Genomic DNA, 22,498 nt, shown 5'->3' on the forward strand with positions numbered 1-22,498 from the left:
TGGCCGGATGCCCTTCCTGACGCCAACCCTTGGTCGCCTCTTACGATGCGCAGGGATACGGTGTACCTATTTTAACCGCAGGCATTTTGGAGAAACTTCGTCTAATTTCTGGCAACCCTCGGATCTTTCGACCATTGATGTAGCATGAAACCGTCTCGGTTTGTATTACCACAACCCCCCAAGGACTCATCGACCCTGCATATTTATAGAAATTCAAAAATTAATCGCCGTTTGAGTTAAATCTTTCCTTGATGTAACAGGTCGGAACCTGTGTGGATGAGGAGAAAGGAAGGGGGAAGAAGAGATATTAATTAAATGGCCCGAAGAAGATTATTGAGCGTGCTTTCGAAAAAAAATAGTTCTTATTGAAAAAACAGGACACAAAGAAGATCCATAGTCAGACATCAAACCTGCAAATATTATGCTTCTGCTTTATTTCACAACAGGACTTAAAATCCGAGACACTGTACAGTGTGCACACATTAGTTGTCACTACAAGTGCTGGAGGATGAGGAAATGGTGCGCTGGAAAGATATGCTTGAGTTGTTGATAAGGCTCATACTGCTACTATCACTGCTGCTGCTGCTGCTGCTGCTGCTGCTGGTGCTGCTGCTGCTGCTACTGTTTACAGTGTAAACTATATTGGGGTCACTCCTGATCGAGATTCTGCCACTACCATTGTCACTGCTGTTCTCACGATTCAGGGTCCACGTTCTGATGAAGCCGTCAGTATCGCTCCCACTACGATCGCTTAAATTTGCGCTGCCACTCCGGTAACCTCTGTTTGTGCTTTCACTACCATCATTCAAACTCTGGTTGATCCTGCTCTGGTCGTTCCTGCCACGACTCCTGTTTCCATCACTACTGCTCCCACTCCCATTGCTTGTGCTACTGCTCATCCTCCTGCTCAGGTCACCCCTGCTCCCACTCCGGTCACTCCTGCTTCCACTCCGGTCGCTCCTGCTCCTGTTCCCATTGTTCCCATCACTTCCTCTCTCACTCTCATTTCTGCCGTTTCTTCTTCCCCTCCTGCTCCCCCTCGAGTTAGTCTGGCTCCCACCCCTATTTCTTCCTCTCCCACTCTGGTTGGTCCTTCTGCTTATTGCACTCCTCCTATGGTTATTTCTGTTTGGCTGCTGCTCCATACTCCGTGGTCTCCAACTCGCGGTGCGGTGTCTGCTGCTTTCCCCAGAAATATTTCGTTGATCTTCTGGATAAAAAAAAAAGAGACAAAAAAAATCACTTTAGTGATGAGTTTTAGATAAAACATTAAGCAGCAATGGACTGACTCTACATTGCTGTCTCATTAAAGTGAAAACATCAAAACTTTTTTTTTTCCAGGAAAATTAAAAAGTGAAGTCAATGGAATGCCATTGCAAATCTTAACGCTTCCCACCTAAAACAAAGTTTAACCCTTTGAGTACGGATGACGTCCAGTGCCGCAACCTGCGAAAACGTTGTGTGTACGGATGACGTTACTACACGTCATCGACTTAAATAGATCGTCAGTACGTGGTTGCATACCCGTACCAAAATGCCAAATTAACCCTGTACCGGGGGTATTTTTATCAAAAAAAATCCCGTACTCAAAGGGTTAAAGATGGCAAAACGTTCCACAGGGAATGACTCGATATCAACTTTTGAGTAAAAAATGATCCCCTTTTTGACCTTACCCCTGTGACCCTTAGTGCCCACTCCATGGGGCATTAAACTGGGGGTCAAATCCAAACAAGAACGGCACTCTGACGTCGAGACGTCTTGTAAGCATGCCAAAGTCTAACGCTTCGGCCTAGTGTCAGGTGTACTCACATCTTCTTTATTTATGAGACATCCTATGGATGTAAATGAACACTCATTTTACTGAGAGTGTTCCACATCCGGTGCAGCGAATTTCACCTCCCTGTGCCTTGTATTGTATTTTTTTTTTTAAAGCTTCTTACACCGCCCTTGAGGCACGGTTTGCAAGCCACCATCAACAATTCCAATAGAAGAGACATACAGTAATTATTTTTTTATGGAAAATGTTTTTCGAGTTTGTTTTATCCTCAAAAATAGACCGTAGTGAACACACATTCGTGTTAAAAGATTGGTCTTTAAAACCCACCCTTATGAAGGGGAACAGACATCTGAACAAACACACAAACTGACATTGTGTTTTATATGGTAGATCTGTTACCTCAGTTTTGTCTCGTGTCTCTCTCTCTCTCTTTCTTTCTCTCTCCACCTCTCTACCACACTCATGGTGGTAATAAACCTTTTGTTCATAAAAATCTGTGCGTGGTCATTTGAGGTAAGGGACTTCGTCATTAAGTGCAAGTGAATTGGCTATAAAAATCCGGTAAAGGGCCGATTGGGAAACGCGCATTTAACGCGCATATGGCGCCATTCAAAAATGATGCAACGCATAATATCATCTTTCACTCAGCCTGTCATTCTTCCAAGACCGGAAAAACAAGTACCAGCTGACTGGTAATGGGAGGCATTGCATTAGCTTTACAGCCGCACCCCCACAAAACCATGCAGCCAGGCAGCCACAGGCTGCATATGAACCATTGCCACCACCACCTTTATAATACACATGCTCTTACTTTGAGTGCTGAAGAACGCCAACATTCGCGAGGGATGCGTTTTTGAAAAATGCCACAAATATCGAATTTGCGAATGTCGGGACATTGTTTCAATGGGAAAAATTTCCGGCCGTTTGTGGTTCATAAAGAAAAATTAGACAATTTAACGAACACGAATGCACATGATTACAGTTTCTTCTAAAATGCTTTCAAATAAAAGAACACCAATAACTACAGTTACTGTTTCCAATTTTTTGAAGACAAGGCACAGTACAGTATGATGTAACATTTGATGAGTGCTGCAGGTTTCTGTGCAGCTCTTAGCATGGCAGCAACACATCATCTAACCCTGGGGTTCTTAACCTGGGGTATACATACCCCTTGGGGGTATGGGGACCAAAATCTGGGGGGCTCGTAATAAATTATAATAATAAATTGTAATAAATTCAATGAAATATCAACCTTAAATATATAATAAATATATATTTAAATAGAAATATATATATTTCACACGATTCCACATTCTGATTGCACGAAAACAGCAGCAACAATCTCACTAGATTAGTAAAACGGCTTGCATAAAACTTGCATGTTTTAGTTTAGTTTAGTTTGTTTTGTTTCTTTGTTAACTAGATGGTATTCATAGAATACTTACCCTGCACAGTCAACTTGGTGCGAGCCAACTCTTCTGTTTTTGAATGTTTTTTTCTTTTTCTTTGATCCAATATGGCTGCCAGACCACGTGAGCGATGACATCATAACTTTATATTCTCCAATATAATTGTTGCATAGATCATGCTCAATAAATTTCAAACTGATCAGATTAAGCATTCTCCCTGTCTAATTATGACATCATAATTATCGCACCAATGACGTCATCATACCCAGCTGCTCCTGGACTCTGTGTCCTCTCCTGACAAGGTAAAGTCTTTGTCAATCCTCGACTGATTCTGCAACTGGACCAGACGGCATCAGCCCACGGGTCATAAAATCCTGCTCTGCCGCTCTATCTCACCCTTTCTCTGTTCTCTTCACCCTCTCTTTTGCTCAAGGTCATCTGCCATCTGCTTGGAAATCAGCCAACATTACTGCTTTACACAAAAGAGGTGCAAAAAAAGATGCTTGTCAACGTGTGGCCCTCAATGGTTTTCTCTCATCTCCCCTTCCTGTTCAGGCTGGAGTTCCCCAAGGCAGTGTTCTGGGCCCTGTGCTTTTTCTGGTCTTCATCAATGATCGCTCCGACACTCTGGAAAATCCTCCACATCCCTTTGTTGATGACTCCACTCTCTGCCGCTCCATACCTCATCCCTCAGATCGGCAGTCTGCAGCCTCCTCACTCTCTGCAGACCTGGACAAAATCACAGACTGGTCAAACAAGCAGACATGTCTTTCAATCCTGACAAATCTCACACTCTCACTATGTCTCTCCGAAAAGACCGACTGGACAACCCTCCAATCTACTTTCTCAACAATCCTCTTCAAGAAGTTCTGTCACTCAAGCTTTTGGGTCTCACTATCTGCCATGATCTTTCCTGGGAAAACCACATTTCCAAGCTCGCCTCCAAAGCCAGTTGCCGACTGGGTATCCTCCGTCGTTGCCGACTGGGTATCCTACTGTTCTCCCCTCTGGGCCGGTGCTCCTGCCTCACACATAGCTCGGCTTCACGCTGTTGAAATCAAAGCTTTCAGAATCATTGGAGTCTCCCGCGATGAAGCTAACTCCGAGGGCCTTTCACTCACTCACCGCAGGCAGGTTGGTGGTCTTTCTGTCTTCTACCGACTCCTCTCCGGCCTTGCTCCCCCAGCTCTCTCTGTGGTCTGTCCCCCAAATATTCCTACAGGTCGCACAAGATCTGCCAGCAACCCTCTTATGGTTAAACTGCTAAAATCAAGATTCTCTATTCACCTTCACTCTTTCATTCCTCTTTTCTCCTGCCTCTGGAACAAACTCCCTCACTCTCTTCAATCCCACTCCTCCCTCCAGGTCTTTAAAACGGCTGTCCACCACCATCTCTTATCTTCCCCCATCTAAAACCTTGATCTTTTCTACCCTCGTTAATTCACCCCAGATCCACTTTTTTGAAATACCGACTTCTTATTGGTTAGTCCGAGCAGTGTCCACGTGTTTTATTTAACTCTCCCACCCCCCCCTCCCACCCCCTTCCCATGCCTCCTCCCACCTCAAGCCCTCTCCCTCCTACAGATCTCCCAATGTCCCTGCTCTCCATCTTGTTCTCCCGCTCCCTTTATCATATGTTTTATGTTTAATGTGTCAGTTTGTCTTTTTTGTGATCAATGTTAGCTCTTACCATGTACGACCATGTATAAAAAAAAATTCAAAAAAATCCCCATATGGAGTTCTTTACAATGAGCCACGTTTACATTTTTTCCATAGAGCGGTTTTGGAGATATAGAGGTGCAACGTTTTTCGTTTTTTACAAGAGGGCGCCTGTACCACATGACCTGTGACATCATGATTATCATTAAAATATTTTACCAGAGGAGGTGCTCCTAGGAGGAAAATCTCCTGTCCATCAGACAACAGTTGCTGAGAAAAAAAATTCATAATGATCGGATAAGCATTGTACTTGTCAAATTATATTGGTACCTTAATTGGTACCTTAATTATGATATCATCATGAACATATCTTATTCCCCATGGGGAGTACTTGACAATGAGCTATGTTTAAATTTTCTTCCATTGAGCGGTTTGGGAGATATGGAGGTGCAACGTTTTTCCAAGATGGCGTCCGTACCACGTGACCTATGACGTCATAATTCTGAATAAAAATTATTTGGCAGGCGGAGGCGCTCCTATGGTAAAATTTTGTGTCAATCGTACAAACGGTTGCCAAGAAAATGAATTTTAAAAATGCAGACACGTACGCCACACGTACGCACGTATGGACGTATGCTTTCAAGGCTATCTTTTTAAATGGCAGCTTTTTAGATTCGGGGATGTAGGCTTATTCATTTCCAGAATGCACAAACTATGTTGTGTGATGTGTATTGGCTAATGCTTTGTTAACAGATGCATGGTTTTTGACATCTTGTCAAAATAAGAAATGTCGTAAAAAATTAAAAATCCAGGGCACACACCTTCATCTCTAGTCCTGGCAGCGAGCAGTTCTCGTCGGTGCCGTTGAATGTCCTCGTCCCTTTCTTGCACTATGTGCTCGACACACAAGTTGATGGCAAGTGAGGGTGTGCATGTACTCATTGCTGCACGGCACACAGGACATTCGGCCTTTCGTTTCCTCCACTCATTGATACAGTGACTGCAGAAGGTGTGTGAACAATTCAAGGTCATAGCCTGTGAAAAACGAAGGTGCAAGTCAGACATGTCCTAGAAAGAGATCGACACTATAAAGTATATTCTAGTCATTTTTAAACATCAAAATGATATTTGAATGTATTTGACAAAGTGAAAGATGTTATTATGCAGATGACATAATAGTCCAATATAGATTCACAGCACAGTACCAAATATTAATTCAATACTGTAATCGGAAAGTAATGAGCAAGGTATACTGGCTGTAAAAGGAAGGACGAGAAAGAGAAGGAAATGTGCCTAAATTCATTGCCAACACTGACCTTAGAATCAAAAAGGCCTATAGGGTTCATAGAACACCTTACTCCGCAGTGTTCAAGTATACAATTCAATTGGAATAAAATAATGAATGTAAAAGGTTGTATAAAAACATCTGGAAGCTTTGAGCCTTTTATTCAGTCTTATACACACCTTATTTAACATTCCAATTACTGCAAAACTAGAGGTTTTTGGAAGCGTTAAGAAGGTGAGTTGTGTTCTAGTGTTCAAGTATATAATTCAATTGAAATAAAATAAGGACATTTAAAGTCGTATATAAAATTAATCCCGGAAGTTTACCACCGTTGACGGGTTATCTATCCCTTACACCACCTTATTTAAAATGTTACATTAGTTATTCGTGCCTGTTGTTTGTGTCCATCATGATGTCCTTAAAAATAGTAAGTTTCCCACTCCAATTTGCTACAATGCCCCTGTTACTTTTGAGTGATTCATGGAATGAATATTAATGGGCATACCAGGACAAACCTGTTTGTTTATTGGATGACATGCTTGCGCATGTACAAAATTTCAGCAAGGATGTTGAAAATTCAAAAGAATTATTTGAGAGATTAAGAAAAGCCGGGTTAGAATTGAAACAAGGTAAGTGCAATTTGTTTAGAAAAGAAGTAACTTACTTGGGACACAATTGGCATTGACGGTGTGGCAAATGACCCTGTCAGAGTGAAAGGCTGGAGGAAAGGCCCACATCCATAACTGGAAAAGACGTACAGTGTTTTCTGGAGCTTTGCTCCCACTTTCAGCACGTTGTGGAAAAGTTTGCTGAAATTACACGACGCCTGCATAAGCTGAGAAAAAAGGGTGAAATAAATTTGGACTTCCAAATACGGTGAGGCATTCCAAAAGTTAAAGCAGCGTCTGACAACTGCACCAATTTTAGCCGACCCTCTCGATGGTGCAAAATTCATACTGGACACTGATGCAAGCCAGGAAGTTTGGGCATAGTCTTGTCACAGCTACAACAGGGAGACGAGCATGTGATCGCATCTTACAGTCGGGCTATGACCACGCCCAAACGTAAGTAGGAAAGATTTATTGGTCATGCTGTCTGCGTTAATTCATTTCCACTCCCACATTTATGGGGGACAATTTGTGGTGGGACCACAACATTCCACCTTGCAATGGCTTTTTCAGTTCAAGGAGCCAGACGGCCAAATTGCAAGGTGGTCGGAGAGATTGCCGCTGTAAAGTACGATATTAGAGTCGAACATTGTGCTGGTAAAAACCATGGTAATGCTGATGCTCCCTCTTGACGCCCCTGTCTGGGCGATGACTGCATATTATGCGCGTGACAGGAAAACAAAGGAAATTCAAATGATGTGTATGACGTCTGTGTCCACGCATCTACAATTTTAAAAACAAATTGCCACTAACCACTGATGAGGAAGGAATTTGGCGATTTGAAATGAAGCATGGCCCAACAGGAAGATTTGCTGTTGGGTGAAGTCAGAGATTGGTTAAAAGTGGGTGAAACACTCAAAGGGAAGTGGTTGTACCTTTGAGTGGCCAAGTGAAGGCCTATTGGGCACACTAGCAGACCTTGGCATCATATGATAACATGTTCTACAGAAAGTAGGTTGAGCTTCCTTCCAAGGAGGTTTCCTGGTGGGTCATTGTCCCTGACAAAATGAAGACATCAAGGCTTGAAACATATTTTGTAGAGCGAAACAAGGCTTGGTTGATGGCAGAGCTTGTGGCACAGTTGGAGGGAGCTGCTGCTCTGTAGTTGAAAAGTAAGCGGATGATGGGGGAGGACCTGTCTGCAACATGTAATTATGAAATAACTAACTCGAGAACACTGTATGTTGGGTGCATTTGACGCGGGGTGACAGGTCTCAGCACCGTAACAATATGTTTTTACATCTTTTGCACAACATCGACTGGATTAACAATTTGCATGGGATCATTAATTTAAAATAGGGGCAATACCCCTGGGCGCTCATCTGGTAGAATAAAGCAGTATACCACACTGACTAAAGGTATTTGAAACAGTATCATGGTATTTTAAACCAATTTCAATGGTTGATAAAAGACGGGGCAGCATGCCGAATCATACTAACGTAATCATAAGACTTTAAACAAACAAACTAGACGAGATGGTATTCCGAGAATACTTACCCTGTGCAGTCAACTTGGTACGAGCCAACTCTTCTATTTTTGAACGTTTTTTTTAGCTTGAGTTTGAGTGACAGAACGTCTTCAAGAGGATTGTTCAGAAAGTAGATGGGAGGGTTGTCCAGACGGTCTTTTCGGATGACAAAGTGAGAGTGTGAGATTTGTCAGGATCGAAAGACATGTTCCACTTGTTTGACCAGTTTGTGATTTTGTCCAGGTCTGCAGAGAGTGAAGAGGCTGCAGAATGCCGATCTGAGGGTTGAGATATGGAGCAGCAGAAAGTGGAGTCATCAGCAAAGAGATAGAGAGGATTTTCCAGAGTCGGAGAGATCATTAATGAAGCCCAGAAAAAGCACAGGGCTCAGAAAACTGCCTTGGGGAACTCCAGCCTGAACAGGAAGGGTAGATGAGGGAATTCCATTCAGGGCCACATGTTGACCGGTGAGGTAGTCCACAAGCCATGCGTGGAGGTTTCCATGGATACCATAAGAGGAGAGTTTGGTGAGCAGGGCGCGTTGCCAGACCATATCAAAGGCACATGATATGTCAAGGGAGACAGCTCTGATTTCCTGTTTGGCATTGAGGACCTCCATCCATTGTTGAGACAGCAGAAGCAGCATGTCCAGAGTAAAATGACCTGGTCTGAATCCAAATTGATGATCCGAGATCAAGCCATTGGAGAAAAGGAAGGATTTGATGTCAGAATCGATGATTGATTCCATGACCTTGCTCATTATTGGGAGCAGGCTGATTGGTCTGTAGTTGCAAGGATCTGTTCTAGCATCTTTTTTGTGTAAAACGGTAATGTTGGCTGATTTCCAAGTAGATGGCAGATGACCTTCAGCAAAAGAGAGGGTGAAGAGAACAGACAGAGGGTGAGACAGAGCGGAAGAGCAGGATTTTAGGACCCCTGGGCTGATGCCTCTCGTCCATTTGCAGAATCAGAGTCAAGGTTTGACAAAAACTTCTCCACCTTGTCAGGAGAGAAGGACACAGAGTCGAGGAGCAGCTGGGATCGATTGGGTAAGGTGGGTACAGAGAGAGATGGGTTCGGGACACAAGATTTTGAGGCAAACACAGAGTTGAGGCATTCGGCTTTTTCACGTGCAGTGTAAGCTGTGCAGCCATTTGAGGTAAGGGAGGGGATGGAAGGGGAACAAACACCAGAAACAGATTTGACCAGACGCCACCAGGATTTGGAGGAGGGAGACAGGTTTGAGAGTTCAGTCTTGAGAGTAGAGAGATATTGTTTCCTGGCTCTCCTGAGGGCAGACACACACTTGTTCCGAGCTTTGTGAAAGGAACTGAGATTGATTTCAGTTGGATCAGCCTTCCAAGAGGCGAAGGCAAGTTGTTTCATGGCAACTGCCTCACCACAAGCTTCAGTGTACCATGGACGGGAGGAAGGGTATGACAACTGAAGACGAGATGGGATAAATCTGTGCATGAGAAAGAGCAATTTACCTTGGAAGAATTCCCAGGAAGAGTTCATGTCAGAGGCAGTAGAGATGGGAGACCAGTCCAGATGATTGATGGCTGCTTGCAGACCGTGCCAGTCGGCCTGAGTGATATGCCAGACTCGTCGGCGCTGAGGAGGCTCTCTGAGAATGGCCAGAGAGATGTCCACTTTAACAAGCAAATTATCAGAAGAACCGATTGGAGCAGAAGAAGAGCAGCAGACATTTGCAGGGAAGTTAGTCATAACCAAGTCCAGAAGAGGTATTTTTTTTTACCATACATTATGATATATTATAATTATTGGAGCCGGTGTGTACCCCGATTATATATTATATATGATCCCGGTGTGTACCCCGATTTAGAATAGGTACACCGTGTCCCTGCGCATCACAAGAGGCGACTAAGGGTTGGCGTCAGGAAGGGCATCCGGCCATAAAAACATTGCCACAAACAGGGAATCATGATTGTCATGGGGCCCGCAAGGCTAACCCCCACCCTAGCGGGGGAAAAGGCCTTAAAAAACGATCATTCATTCATTCATACTGGAGCAATAGATTATGAGCCTGGTATTTTTACATATAGCATATGTTTGTTGTGATGTATATCTTAGTGAACTATAATAGGTGCATTTGAAGTATTTTAGTCCATTTAAAGTTTTTTTAGTCAGTTAAAAAATACGTAATGACGTAGCGTGACGGACGGACACAAAACTGCCGCTACTTTAATATATAGAAGATGATGTATTTTAACCTCCAGTAACTTTGAAGTCACCACCAAGGGATTAATGTTACGATTACATTTACGTTATCATTATTACGAAAATATTACGACAAAAAAGCCGAGGCTAATTCCTTACTTCCGCGGTTATTGTCCCCCGTCGCACAGCGTAGCGAAAGGGGGACTATGGCTTTCCCCTCCGTCCGTGTGTCCGTCCGTCCGTGCGTGCGTGCGTGCGGGCGTGTTTGCGTGCGTGCGGGCGTGTTTGCGTGCGTGCGTAAGCGAAGGACCGCATTCAAATTTGGTGTGTGGGTGCAACCCACGTCAAAATCCAAGATGGCGGCCGCCATGTATGTCTGATGCCATGTATGTCTGAACCTTGTGAGATGAATATCTTGAACAATAAGCGAAGTACCAACATCTAATCTGGTGTGTGGGTGTATCTAGGCATAAGGAAGAAAGCTATTGAAAATTGGGTCGCCACGTCAAAATCCAAGATGGCCACCGCCATGTACGTCTGAACCTTGTGAGATGAATATCTTGAAAAATAAATGAAGTACCAACGTCTAATTTGGTGTGTGGGTGTATCTCGGCATAAGGAAGAACGCGATTGAAAATTGGGTCGCCACGTCAAAATACAAGATGGCCGCCACCATATATATGTCTGAACCTTGTGAGCGAAATATCTTGAAAAATAAGCGAAGTACCAACTTCTAATCTGGTGTGTGGGTGTATCTAGGCACAAGCAACAACGCTGTTTAAAATTGGGTCGCCACGTCAAAATCCAAGATGGCCGCCGCCATGTATGTCTGAACCTTGTGAGATGAATATCTTGAAAAATAAGCGAAATACCAACTTCTAATTTGGTGTGTGGGTGTATCTCGGCATAAGGAAGAACGCTATTGAAAATTGGGTCGCCACGTCAAAATCCAAGATGGCCGCCACCATTTTTATGTCTGAACCTTGTGAGCGAAATATCTCGAAAAATAAGCGTAGTACCAACTTCTAATCTAGCGTGTGGGTGTATCTCGGCACAAGGAAGAAGGCTGTTTAAAATTGGGTCGCCACGTCAAAATCCAAGATGGCCGCCGCCATGTACGTCTGAACCTTGTGAGATGAATATCTTGAAAAATAAGCGAAGTACCAACTTCTAATTTGGTGTGTAGGTGTATCTCGGCATAAGGAAGAAGGCTATTGAAAATTGGGTCGCCACGTCAAAATCCAAGATGGCCGCCACCATATATATGTCTGAACCTTGTGAGCGAAATATCTTGAAAAATAAGCGAAGTACCAACTTCTAATCTGGTGTGTGGGTGTATCTAGGCACAAGCAAGAAGGCTGTTTAAAATTGGGTCGCCACGTCAAAATCCAAGATGGCCGCCGCCATGTATGTCTGAACCTTGTGAGATGAATATCTTGAAAAATAAGCGAAGCACCAACTTCTAATTTGGTGTGTGGGTGTATCTCGGCATAAGGAAGAGCGCTATTGTAAATTGGGTCGCCACGTCAAAATCCAAGATGGCCGCCGCCATGTATGTCTGAATCTTGTGAGCGGAATATCTTGAAAAATAAGCGAAGTACCAACTTCTAATCTGGTGTGTGGGTGTATCTAGGCATAAGGAAGAATGCCATTGAAAATTGGGTCGCCAAGTCAAAATCCAAGATGGCCGCCTCCATGTATGTCTGAACCTTGTGAGCGAAATATCATATCATCGCATGTTTTCTGCGTCTTCCACTTTGTCAACTCACATCACTTCACCGACGGGGGACCTAGGCGTAACGCTTGTTAGTACAGTACACCGCTTATCATCGATTCATGAACCATACACCGCTTCAATCCATTAACTTTGCATTCACAACATTGGGATTAAAGTGTTATGGTGATATTTACGACATTATTATTATTATTACCATTATTATTACTAGGGCATGCCCGTACTATATATATATATCTAAAATTATATCCCCCCCCTCTATTTACATGAAATGGTTTGGTCCAAAGCGAACGGCTTGCGAGTGGTGACAATCCCCCCCCCTCTATTTACATGCAATGGTTCGGTCCAAAGCGAACGGCTTCCGGAGTTTGGTAAAGAAATCGCCATCGCGTACACAAACGCGCAGGAAAGCGAATGAATCGCAAATTCGTTTTTATTAGTTTTAAAACATCGTTTAACGCCAACATAGCGCCAACATAGTTTGCAAACGTGAAATAAATGAATACGCTCTCAAATGTGCCATCCGAGGCAGAGTGTGTCCTCCACGTTCGGCACACGCGATCGTTCGCTGCTCTCTGATTGGTTGAATCGTTTTTTGGACATAGCTCGGTAAGTAATTGTCCGATTAATATGAAACCTTGAAAAGGCACATCCTCGGGTCCCCAGCAATATACCTGGCAAGTTAAAAGTATATCGGACCCGTGGTTGTCGAGAAACAGCGGTCACAGACAAACAGACGTACAGACGTACAAACGTACAAACGTACAGACAGATTACTGGAATTATAGATTCCAAAGATTCCAAGATTCCATAGATTCCATAGATTCCAAGAATAACAAAAACGATACGACTGAAACGATACTACTGTATTAATAAACCTGGGCTTAATTTGTCTGAAGCGGCCTGAAGGTGAGGGATGAAGGCACAAAGCCCCAGTGGACCCCCTCAGGGTCAGATTTTTTTTAATGCCGTGAATAAACTTTGATGCATCATGGGTGATGAATGTTGTGGTCAAGTTTCATCGGAATTGCGTGTGTAGTTTCTGACAAGAAAGGAAATACCTATTTTGGGGAGCAACCCCTCCCCCCCGTAACCTCCATAGACTTCGATTTCCTTCGTGCAGTGAACAAACTTGAGTTGCAACATACCAAATATAATTTGTGCCAAGTTTGATCACAATACCATCAGCGGTTTCGGAGAAGTTGCAAGTGTTTACGGACTGACAGACTGACGACGCGCCATCGCATAAGCTCCCCGGAACTACGTTCCAGGTGAGCTAAAAAGGAGGAAAAAAAAAAAAAAACCTCCATTAAATGAATCATAAACAGAGAGAGAGATTTCATGGTCATATTGATTCTCACAATTTTTATAAGTGTGAGAGAGGGCGAGTGTGTGTGTGTGTGTGTGTGTGTGTGTGTGTGTGTGTGTGTGTGTGAGAGAGAGAGAGAGAGAGAGAGAGAGAGAGAGAGAGAGAGAAGGAGAGAGAGGGAGAGAGAGAGAGAGAGAGAGAGATTAGGGAGAGAGAATGGAGAAGAATATCAATGTCCAATGATGTAACAACTCCTTGGGGTCAGTATTCAAGCCAACATTTCAAATCTTGCCTTAACGACAAACACACAACAACAACAACAACAACAACAACAACATGCATTTTAAGGCCATTTTCTCTGCTAGAGCGGGGGTTAGCCTTGCGGTCCCCATGACAATCTTCTCCATCTTGCCCTATTTTCTGCATCTCTCCTTGTTAACCCCCTTGCCTGCAATTCTTCCACCACCTTTAGCCAATTCTTTCTCGGTCTTCCCAGGCCTCTACTTCCTTTTACATTCATTTCCTTCACTCTTCTCAACCAGTCACTTTCATCCTTCCTCAACACATGACCAAACCATCTCAACCTGTTTCTCTTCACAGCATCCATCACAGGCTCTATTCCCATCATCTTTTGCAATTCATCATTTGTCTTCCTCTCTCTCAACGATACTCCACACATCCACCAAACCATTCGCATTTCCACCCTTTCCAGCCTTTGTTACTGCTCTACGTTCATTACCCATGTCTCGCTCCCAACAATCGTAACACTTCTCACACATGCAGCACACACCTTTCCCTTCAGCTTTATCGACACTCCCCTCCTCGTCAGCACGCCACTCAGTTCCCGAAACTTCTTCCATGCACATCTCACTCCAGCAACCGTTTCCCGAGTCAGATCCACCTTCTCCATTCAGCATGTCTCCTAGGTAGCAAAATGTTTTCACACCTTCCAGCTTCACACCATCTCCAAGATCCAACTCAACATTTCCTCCATCTGCAGCTCCCCCTGTGCACACCTTACACTTGAATGTAGCTGCCACACTGGTTAATGACCCTCTCAGACCATGACATTTTTGATGAACCCACTCAGCGCACATTGTACATTGAATGGAGTTCACTCCGCCACCCTTCCTGCACACAGCACATGGCCACTTCCCAGTTCTTTCCACCTCACCACATGCTTTACCACTTGCCATCACCTTCGTCTTTCCGATATTCACCTTCAGACCGTTTGCCTCCATACATTCCTTCCACTTGTTCATCTTCTCCTTCAGTCCATCCATACTTTCCGCAATCAACACCATATCATCTGCACACAACACCTCCCATGGTAAACCCTCCTTTACAGTCCGAGCTAGAACCTCCATCATAGCTACAAATAGTAGTGGACTTAGTACCGACCCCTGATGCACTCCCACCTTCACCTCAAACTCACCACTGTTCCCATCCTTACAGCTGTGCGTGCTCTTTCATACATTGCTATCACTACTCTGATCAACCATTCCTCCACTCCTAACTTCCCCAATGCCCATGTCACTACTTCGCGTGGAACCCCATCGAATGCTTTCTCCAGATCAACAAACCCAAGAAACAACTTCTTCCTCTTCTCCATGTACTTCTCCTGCAACTGCCTTACAATAAAAAGCGTGTCTATCGTTCCTCTTCCTGGCATAAATCCAAACTGCATTTCGTCGATCTTCACTTTCTTCCTTATCCTCCTCTCCAACACCCTTTCCAATACCTTCATTCCATGCTGCAATAACTTTATCGCTCGATACGAGCCACCGTCCAGAGGGTCACCTTTCCCCTTGTATAGAGGGACGAGGGTACTCAGTTCCCAATCCACTGGAATGCGGCCTTCTTTCACCACCAGATTACAGATCTCTGTCATTCTCTTCACACCCCAACTTCCTGCTGCCTTCAACATATCTCCCACAACTCCCGTCGACCCTCCCGCTTTTCTACACTTCATTGCTTTTATCGCTTCCACAACTTCCTTCTCAGTTATCTTCTCTGCCGGTCCTAAAACTGGGTTACTCCCTATGTTGCCATCCCATTCATTCTCTGCATTCAACAGCATTTCCATATATCTCTTCCATCTTCCTTTAATTCCATCTGGGTCCACAACGATTTATTATTACATCATTATACAAAATTGTACCAAGTTTGATTTAAATTCCTTCAGCTGTTCTCTAGTATCACATTTTTACCTAACATGACCTCTGGCCTCCACATCTAAGCAGTTCATCTTTGCATCACAATATATACTTGCACCAAGTTTGCCTTCGTTCCCTTCAGACGTTTTTAAGTTATCGTGGTAACGAAAACCTATCACAGATGGACAGATACATGTATGGATGGCAACCCGAAAGCATAATTCCACCGGCAACTTCGTCGGTGGAGGCATAATGAAAAAGTAAATTTTAATCTTTGAACAGGAAAATAATGATAATGAAAACGAAAAAGGGAACAAAAAAGTTAGTTTTAAGAATTGTCACCTGTATGAAGAGTTCAGAGCAAATGCTGCATTGTAACTCACTCTCCATCACATCCATGGTCCGGCATGCTGCCTCCTTCTGCTGTGTCTTTGCCTGTGTATAGAAGACAATTCCTTAGTTATAAATGACTAAACATTGCCAGCATAAGTTGCACAAACTATTGCTCATCGCTAATTTAGCAGGTGAGTAACCCTCATTTCATTATATGTCATGATTCTTCCGTTTACTTCACTAATGTTCCCTTACTGATTGCTCAGTGTTCCTTTACAAGCCGTTTCAAACTCTCCTTGCACGTGTAATATGTAAACGGCCCTCACTCCCCTCACCCCCAAACCTCTCCCAACTCAGTGAACAGTATCCATAAATTGTCTACAAAACAAATATAAAAAGACAATGTACAGACATTAATTTTGTGTAATTTGAATGATCAAGTTTCACCTCTAGCATCTCCTGATGTTGTTCGATCCTCCTTGCTTGCTCTTCCTGTTTTTTGCGTTCCTCCTTCAATTCATCTTGCAGTCTATCAAATTCCTCACGCTCACCTTGGTTCATCACACCTGACTCTGCAACGCCGTCGTTCACCCTGTCATTTGTTCCACTTTCACCAATTTCAGGTGAATTCTGCCCAACAACTTCTCTCCCCTGCTGTCCTTCCTCCAGGATTTTCCGTGTTTGTTTTGGGAGAATCTGCGCAGATGATGTGGCTTGAAGATGCATCGACAAGGGGTTGATCATCTGGTCGATACAACTTGATTCTTCTACAAAATCTGTCTTACAAGTTTTGCCATCCTTGTTTTGGCTCCAGTCCTGTTCATGGCAAGGTGTTAACCATGGGTCCTTCAAGAAGATATATTGGAACTCCGCATCCGTGTTATCCTGAAGACGAATACCTAACTGTACAATGTCATCTGGTATCAAAGTGTGTGGCACGAGTGGTTTCAGGCGGATGCCATTCACAAAAACACCATTCAGGCTCTGAAAAGGCAGGTTCGGGGAAAAAGTATAGTCAGAGATGCCAGTGGCGATGAAAAGAAAAAGAAAATGTTGAAAACAATTTAACGTGTGGGTGTGAGCACAAATGAATACTCGAGCACGATTTAGTCCCCTCAATGTTAATCCTCAGAAACAAAATTACTATGATGTACGCACAAGCATTGTAAGGGTCATCCGACAGGATGGTGCAGAATTAGCACACTTACCTTTGAGATGTCTAAAGGAAGTTTGATTAATTATCAGCCTGACTATAAACTGCCATCCTGGTGTTTTGCATGTGCCGCACTGCCATGTGCCGCACTGCCACGTTTGCACTGCCACCCTGGCATCATAAAGTAACGTCCCTCGGAAATTACGTTAAACTTGGTGTCCAGTCTGCTAGTATTAGTTGGTAGATGTTGAAGATCCCACAGTCTTTTGTGAAGAGTAGGTGAGTATCGCCGGCACACTGAACAAATTCCAATATTACTTTAGACGACTACTCGGTAGGCAAAGGCAAACCACCATGTGTAAACTTTGTCAAGGGCCTACTTTGGCAGCACTGAATCTGCCGTTGGATAGACCACCACAGAAAGGGAGACTGAACAGATCAACATGCCCCTACATGTTTTTGCATTAGCTTAGAATTTTAACAAAATCTGAAAAGTCATGAAAATGCCATGATTCGGGAGTTTTATGATTTCGAATATTTCTGATTCACGATAAGAACTCCTCCTTCGGTTTGATTGTGATGGGTGATGATGGATTGTGATGATTATCCGAATTTGGTCGACCCAATGATGATGATGTCAAGTTTCTTCTTGCCACTTGTGGCAACTGACATATACAAGCTGTGCAGTTCAATTGTTCTCTCACTATTTCATTTATTATTCACTGCTCGTCAAGTGACTTTGACCCTATTAAACCGTTCGCCCACACAGCGGGAGATGGGTGGGTGTGTTGTGTGTGGTATGTGGTATGTGGTATGTGTGTGTCCAGGCCGTAACTTTTTTCCCATTTGAACTTTTGTCATCAAATTTTCAACAACCCGTTACTATGAGAATATAGAGAAGAATAAATGAATAATGAATAATTGGGGTAAAATGTCAAAGAACAAAGTCACAGGGCATAGAAATAACCATTAACAGTTCCGTATATAAAGAGCGTCTGGCCTACTCGACTATGGTGTTATAATAGGCGCCATTTTGTTACCCAAACAGCCACCAGCTTTTCATAACAAAATTAATGATAATCGCATATTATTAATGTTATTACAAAACAATATTAATACTAATAATGTCCCACTTCCCCAAGGCATTTTTCCTGCAGTGATAACATGTATAAATAGCTTATAGTTATAATGGCGTTTCCGTGGGAGCAATAGGAAGTAAAAATATTATAAACCACAAACACGTATGCTTAGCTTTTTAAACAGTCGCTAATGCTCTTTATAACACTAAATGAAGAAATTTGGAGGAATCCCGACATCCGTGAAGTAAAGTTTACTTACAGAACTGAGTGAAGATCTACTGTACTCTATATAACCCACAAATGTTGGTTTAATAACATGGCCCTTTCTGCCGCTACCGTGGCATTTTTCGTAGCGAACTTTTGGAACTCGCTCCTGCTGTTTGATACAAAACTGAAAGGGAGGAGGACCAGGGTGTGTTCATTTACCAAGCAGCTAGCTAGCGCTTGCCAAGCCAGCCATTCCTTAATGGTTTTGAATGGAGTGCTTGCTCAAATGCTTGAACCACTTGGTGTTCTCTTCACAAGAAACTTGGTAAATGAACACACACCCAATGTTCTTGAGACCCACCCATGGATTGACGGTCATCTCTTTACCCCAAAGAGGAATGACCCTTCCTGCCCCTCCGGGAGTCTGCGGGTGCACGAGTCTTTAAAATAGCCGATATGTTTGAGTAACATAACTGTATATGGGATAGAAAGAGAGGTCCAAAACCAAAACATTTTAGCACTTCAAAAAGATATGTACAAGAAACGCAGTCAAAAGCTTTCTCCTGGTCGAGGAAGATCAAGCCACAACTTTCATAATTCATCTCACAGATTTCAATGACATCTCGAACAACAGATATTATCCTGAATATTGCGACCAGGAACACAATAAGTCTGGTCCATGTGTATAATGTCTCCTAGTAGGGGTGAGAGACGCAAGGCCAAAGCCTTTGAGAAAAATTTATAGTCCATACACAATAAGGACACTGGCCTCCACTGTGATATGAGCAATGAATTTCCTTTTTTAGGAAGCAAAGTAAGCACGGCTCTCCTGCAGCTCAGTGGAAGTTCAACCTTCTTCAAGCTCTCCAGGAAATCCAGAAGTAATTCAGGTCCAATCAAGTCCCAAAACTTCTCGAAGAACTCCACTGGCAGACCATCCAGGCCAGGTGATTTCCCTCTGTCCAGGCTTTTATGTGCAACAGAAAGTTCCTCAAGCGTGAGCGGTGACTCCAAATCCGTTCTTTGCTTTGGAGTTAGCGTACCGACACCATCAAACAAAATAGGAACAAGTTCTGCACCGATATCTGTTGCCTGGTAAAGTGTAGAGAAGAAGAGTCTTGCATCCTTCTTAATTTCTACAGGGTTAGCCATGATTGAATCATCAGGACGTTTCAAAGCAGCAATTAGGGAATGAGGAAATTTTCATTCAAAATCAAAGAAAAACCAGGTCGGAGAATCGAGGAGGTAAAGGTGCTGAAAGCGTAATCTCGTCCATGTGTATAATGGACGGGGTGAGAGATGGCTCCTTGGGTTTGATTAGCAATTATATTATTAAGGAGAGACTTCTTCTCACATTGTCTTAGTTTCTGTTGGGGGGTCGAATGGGGTTTTAAATTGGTTTGAATCTGGAGAATCTCCTTCTCCAGCTCCAATTTGATCCTGCGTTCTACTTGTGTGTTTAGAAAACAGAATTGCTGACAGAAACTTCTTATTTGTACCTTTGTGTTGTCCCACCATAATCGCTGGTCCTTAAAACTGGATTTGGAGCCTCTCAGATTGGACCACACCCTCTCAAAGGCATTCCTAAAGGAGGGGTTATCTAATATGGAAATGTTTAGTTTCCAAAAAGAGTGGCGATTTGGAGATAACCCTACACGGTAACTCATGGTAATGAGGTGATGGTCGGAGAAACCAGACGGGGAAATTTCAGTGGTGGGGGAGAGGTTGGTAAATGGCAAATTAATATAAAATCTATCAAGCCTGGCAAGGGCCACTTGATTATTAGCAACCTTACACCAGGTAAATTGATGGATGCCTGGATTTTGTATCCACCACATATCTTGAAAACCAAAATCTCTTATTATTATTATTATTATTATTATAGATAACAGTCTGGCTGGTCCGGGGTGAGGTTCTGCACCATTCTGATCGCACTCAGGTTGCAGGGTGCAATTAAAATCACCGCCTATTATAATGCACTTCTGCAAGTCTAACTGCATCATGTGGAGTCGTAACCTGTCATGGAAGTTTCGTCGGTCTTTTTTTTTTTTTTTTTTTTTGTATACAAGATCGAGGCTTGTGAAAGAGCTAACATTAATCACACAAAAAGACAAACCGACACACAAAACACAAAAAACAAGGGGAGCGGTAGACAAGATGGGGAGAGAGGGGGAAGGACACAAAAGAGAGGGGGAAGGACACAAACACAACATTTGAGAGCAGGGACATCGGGAGGACTTGGGGGGAGGTGGGAGAGGATTAAAACATATGAACACTGCAAGGACTCTGGGGTGAATTACCGGGGGTAGAAAAGATCAAGGTTTTCGATGGGGGAAGATAAGAGATGGTGGTGAACAGCTGTTTTAAAGACCTGGAGGGAGGAGTGGGATTGAAGGGAGTGGGGGAGTTTGTTCCAGAGGCGGGAGAAAAGGGGAATGAAAGAGTGAAGGTGAGCAGAGAGCCTAGACTTTGGCAGTTTAACCAGAAGAGGGTTGCAGGCAGATCTTGTGCGACCTGAAGGAATATTGGGGGGGCAGAGCACAGAGAGAGCTGGGGGAGCAAGGCCGGAGAGGAGTCGGTAGAAGACAGAAAGACCACCAACCTGCCTGCGGTGAGTGAGTGAAAGGCCCTCGGCGTTGACTACATCGCAGGAGATTCCAATGATTCTGAAAGCTTTGGCCTCAACAGCGTGAAGCCGAGCAAGGTGTGAGGCAGGAGCACCAGCCCAGAGGGGGGAACAGTATTCCATTGAGCTGCGGATGAAAGCCTTGTATGTGGTGAGGAGCTCAGGTGTGCCAAGGAAGGACTTCGCACGACGGAGGATGCCCATTCGGCGACTGGCTTTGGAGGCCAGCTTGGAAATGTGGTTTTCCCAAGAAAGATCATGGCAGATAGTGAGACCCAAAAGCTTGAGCGACAGAACTTCTTGGAGAGGATTGTTGAGAAAGTAGATGGGAGGGTTGTCCAGTCGGTCCTTTCGGAGAGACATTGTAAGAGTGTGAGATTTGTCAGGATTGAAAGACATGTTCCACTTGTTTGACCAGTCTGTGATTTTGTCCAGGTCTGCAGAGAGTGAGGAGGCTGCAGACTGCCGATCTGAGGGATGAGGAATGGAGCGACAGAGAGTAGAGTCGTCAGCAAAGAGATAGAGAGGATTTTCAAGAGAGTCAGAGAGATCATTGATGAAGACCAGAAAAAGCACAGGGCCCAGAACACTACCTTGGGGAACTCCAGCCTGAACAGGAAGAGGAGATGAGAGAAACCCATTCAGGGCCACACGTTGACTACGACCAGAGAGGAAGTCCGCCAGCCATGCGTGGAGATTTCCATGGATACCAAAGGAGGAGAGTTTGGAGAGCAGAGCAGGGTGCCAGACCGTATCGAAGGCACGTGAAATGTCAAGGGAGCCAGCTCTAATTTCCTGTTTGGCGTTGAGGACCTCCATCCATTGTTGAGAAAGCAGAAGCAGCATGTCCAGAGTAGAGTGACCAGGTCTGAAACCAAATTGATGATCAGAGATCAAGCCATTGGAGAAGAGGAAAGATTTAATATCTGAAGCAATGATGGATTCCATGACTTTGCTGATAATTGGGAGAAGGCTGATTGGTCTGTAGTTGCTGGGATCTGTTTTTGCACCTTTTTTGTGCAAAGCGGTGATGTTGGCTGATTTCCAAGCAGATGGCAGATGACCTTGAGCAAAAGAGAGGGTGAAGAGAACAGGAAGAGGGAGTGAAAGTGCAGAAGAACATGATTTTAGGACCCGTGGGCTGATGCCGTCAGGACCAGTTGCAGAATCAGAGTCGAGGGTTGCCAGAAACTTTTCCACCTTGTCAGGAGGAAGGGACACAGAGTCCAGGAGCAGCTGGGTACGACTGGGTACGGTGGGTACAGAGAGGGATGGGTTTGGGACACAAGATTTAGAGGCAAACACAGAGTTGAGGCATTCAGCTTTTTCACGTGCGGAGTCAGCCGTTAAGCCGTTTGAGGTGAGGGAGGGGATGGAGGGGGAACAAACACCAGAAACAGATTTGACCAGACGCCACCAGGATTTGGAAGAGGGAGACAGATAAGAGAGTTCG

At 43.9% G+C, this 22,498-nt stretch overlaps 1 protein-coding gene across 2 annotated transcripts in view; it reads right to left on the reverse strand.

Annotated features, from left to right (window-relative positions):
• Positions 1-404: 404 nt before the first annotated feature.
• Positions 405-22,498, reverse strand: part of LOC137437949 (E3 ubiquitin-protein ligase rnf8) — a 32,170-nt gene continuing 10,076 nt past the window's right edge. For both annotated transcript variants that reach the window (XM_068132732.2, XM_068132733.2), the window contains 4 exons: positions 16,428-16,964; positions 15,990-16,082; positions 5,667-5,880; positions 405-1,210 (listed from right to left, as the gene is read on the reverse strand). In XM_068132732.2, coding sequence (XP_067988833.1) covers positions 483-1,210; positions 5,667-5,880; positions 15,990-16,082; positions 16,428-16,964 — 1,572 coding nt within the window. In that variant the 3' untranslated portion in view covers positions 405-482. The remainder of the gene's footprint in view (positions 1,211-5,666; positions 5,881-15,989; positions 16,083-16,427; positions 16,965-22,498) is intronic.

Source organism: Myxine glutinosa, chromosome 12 (assembly GCF_964187855.1).
Source record: "Myxine glutinosa chromosome 12, kmMyxGlut1.1, whole genome shotgun sequence".
Taxonomy (NCBI): domain Eukaryota; kingdom Metazoa; phylum Chordata; class Myxini; order Myxiniformes; family Myxinidae; genus Myxine; species Myxine glutinosa.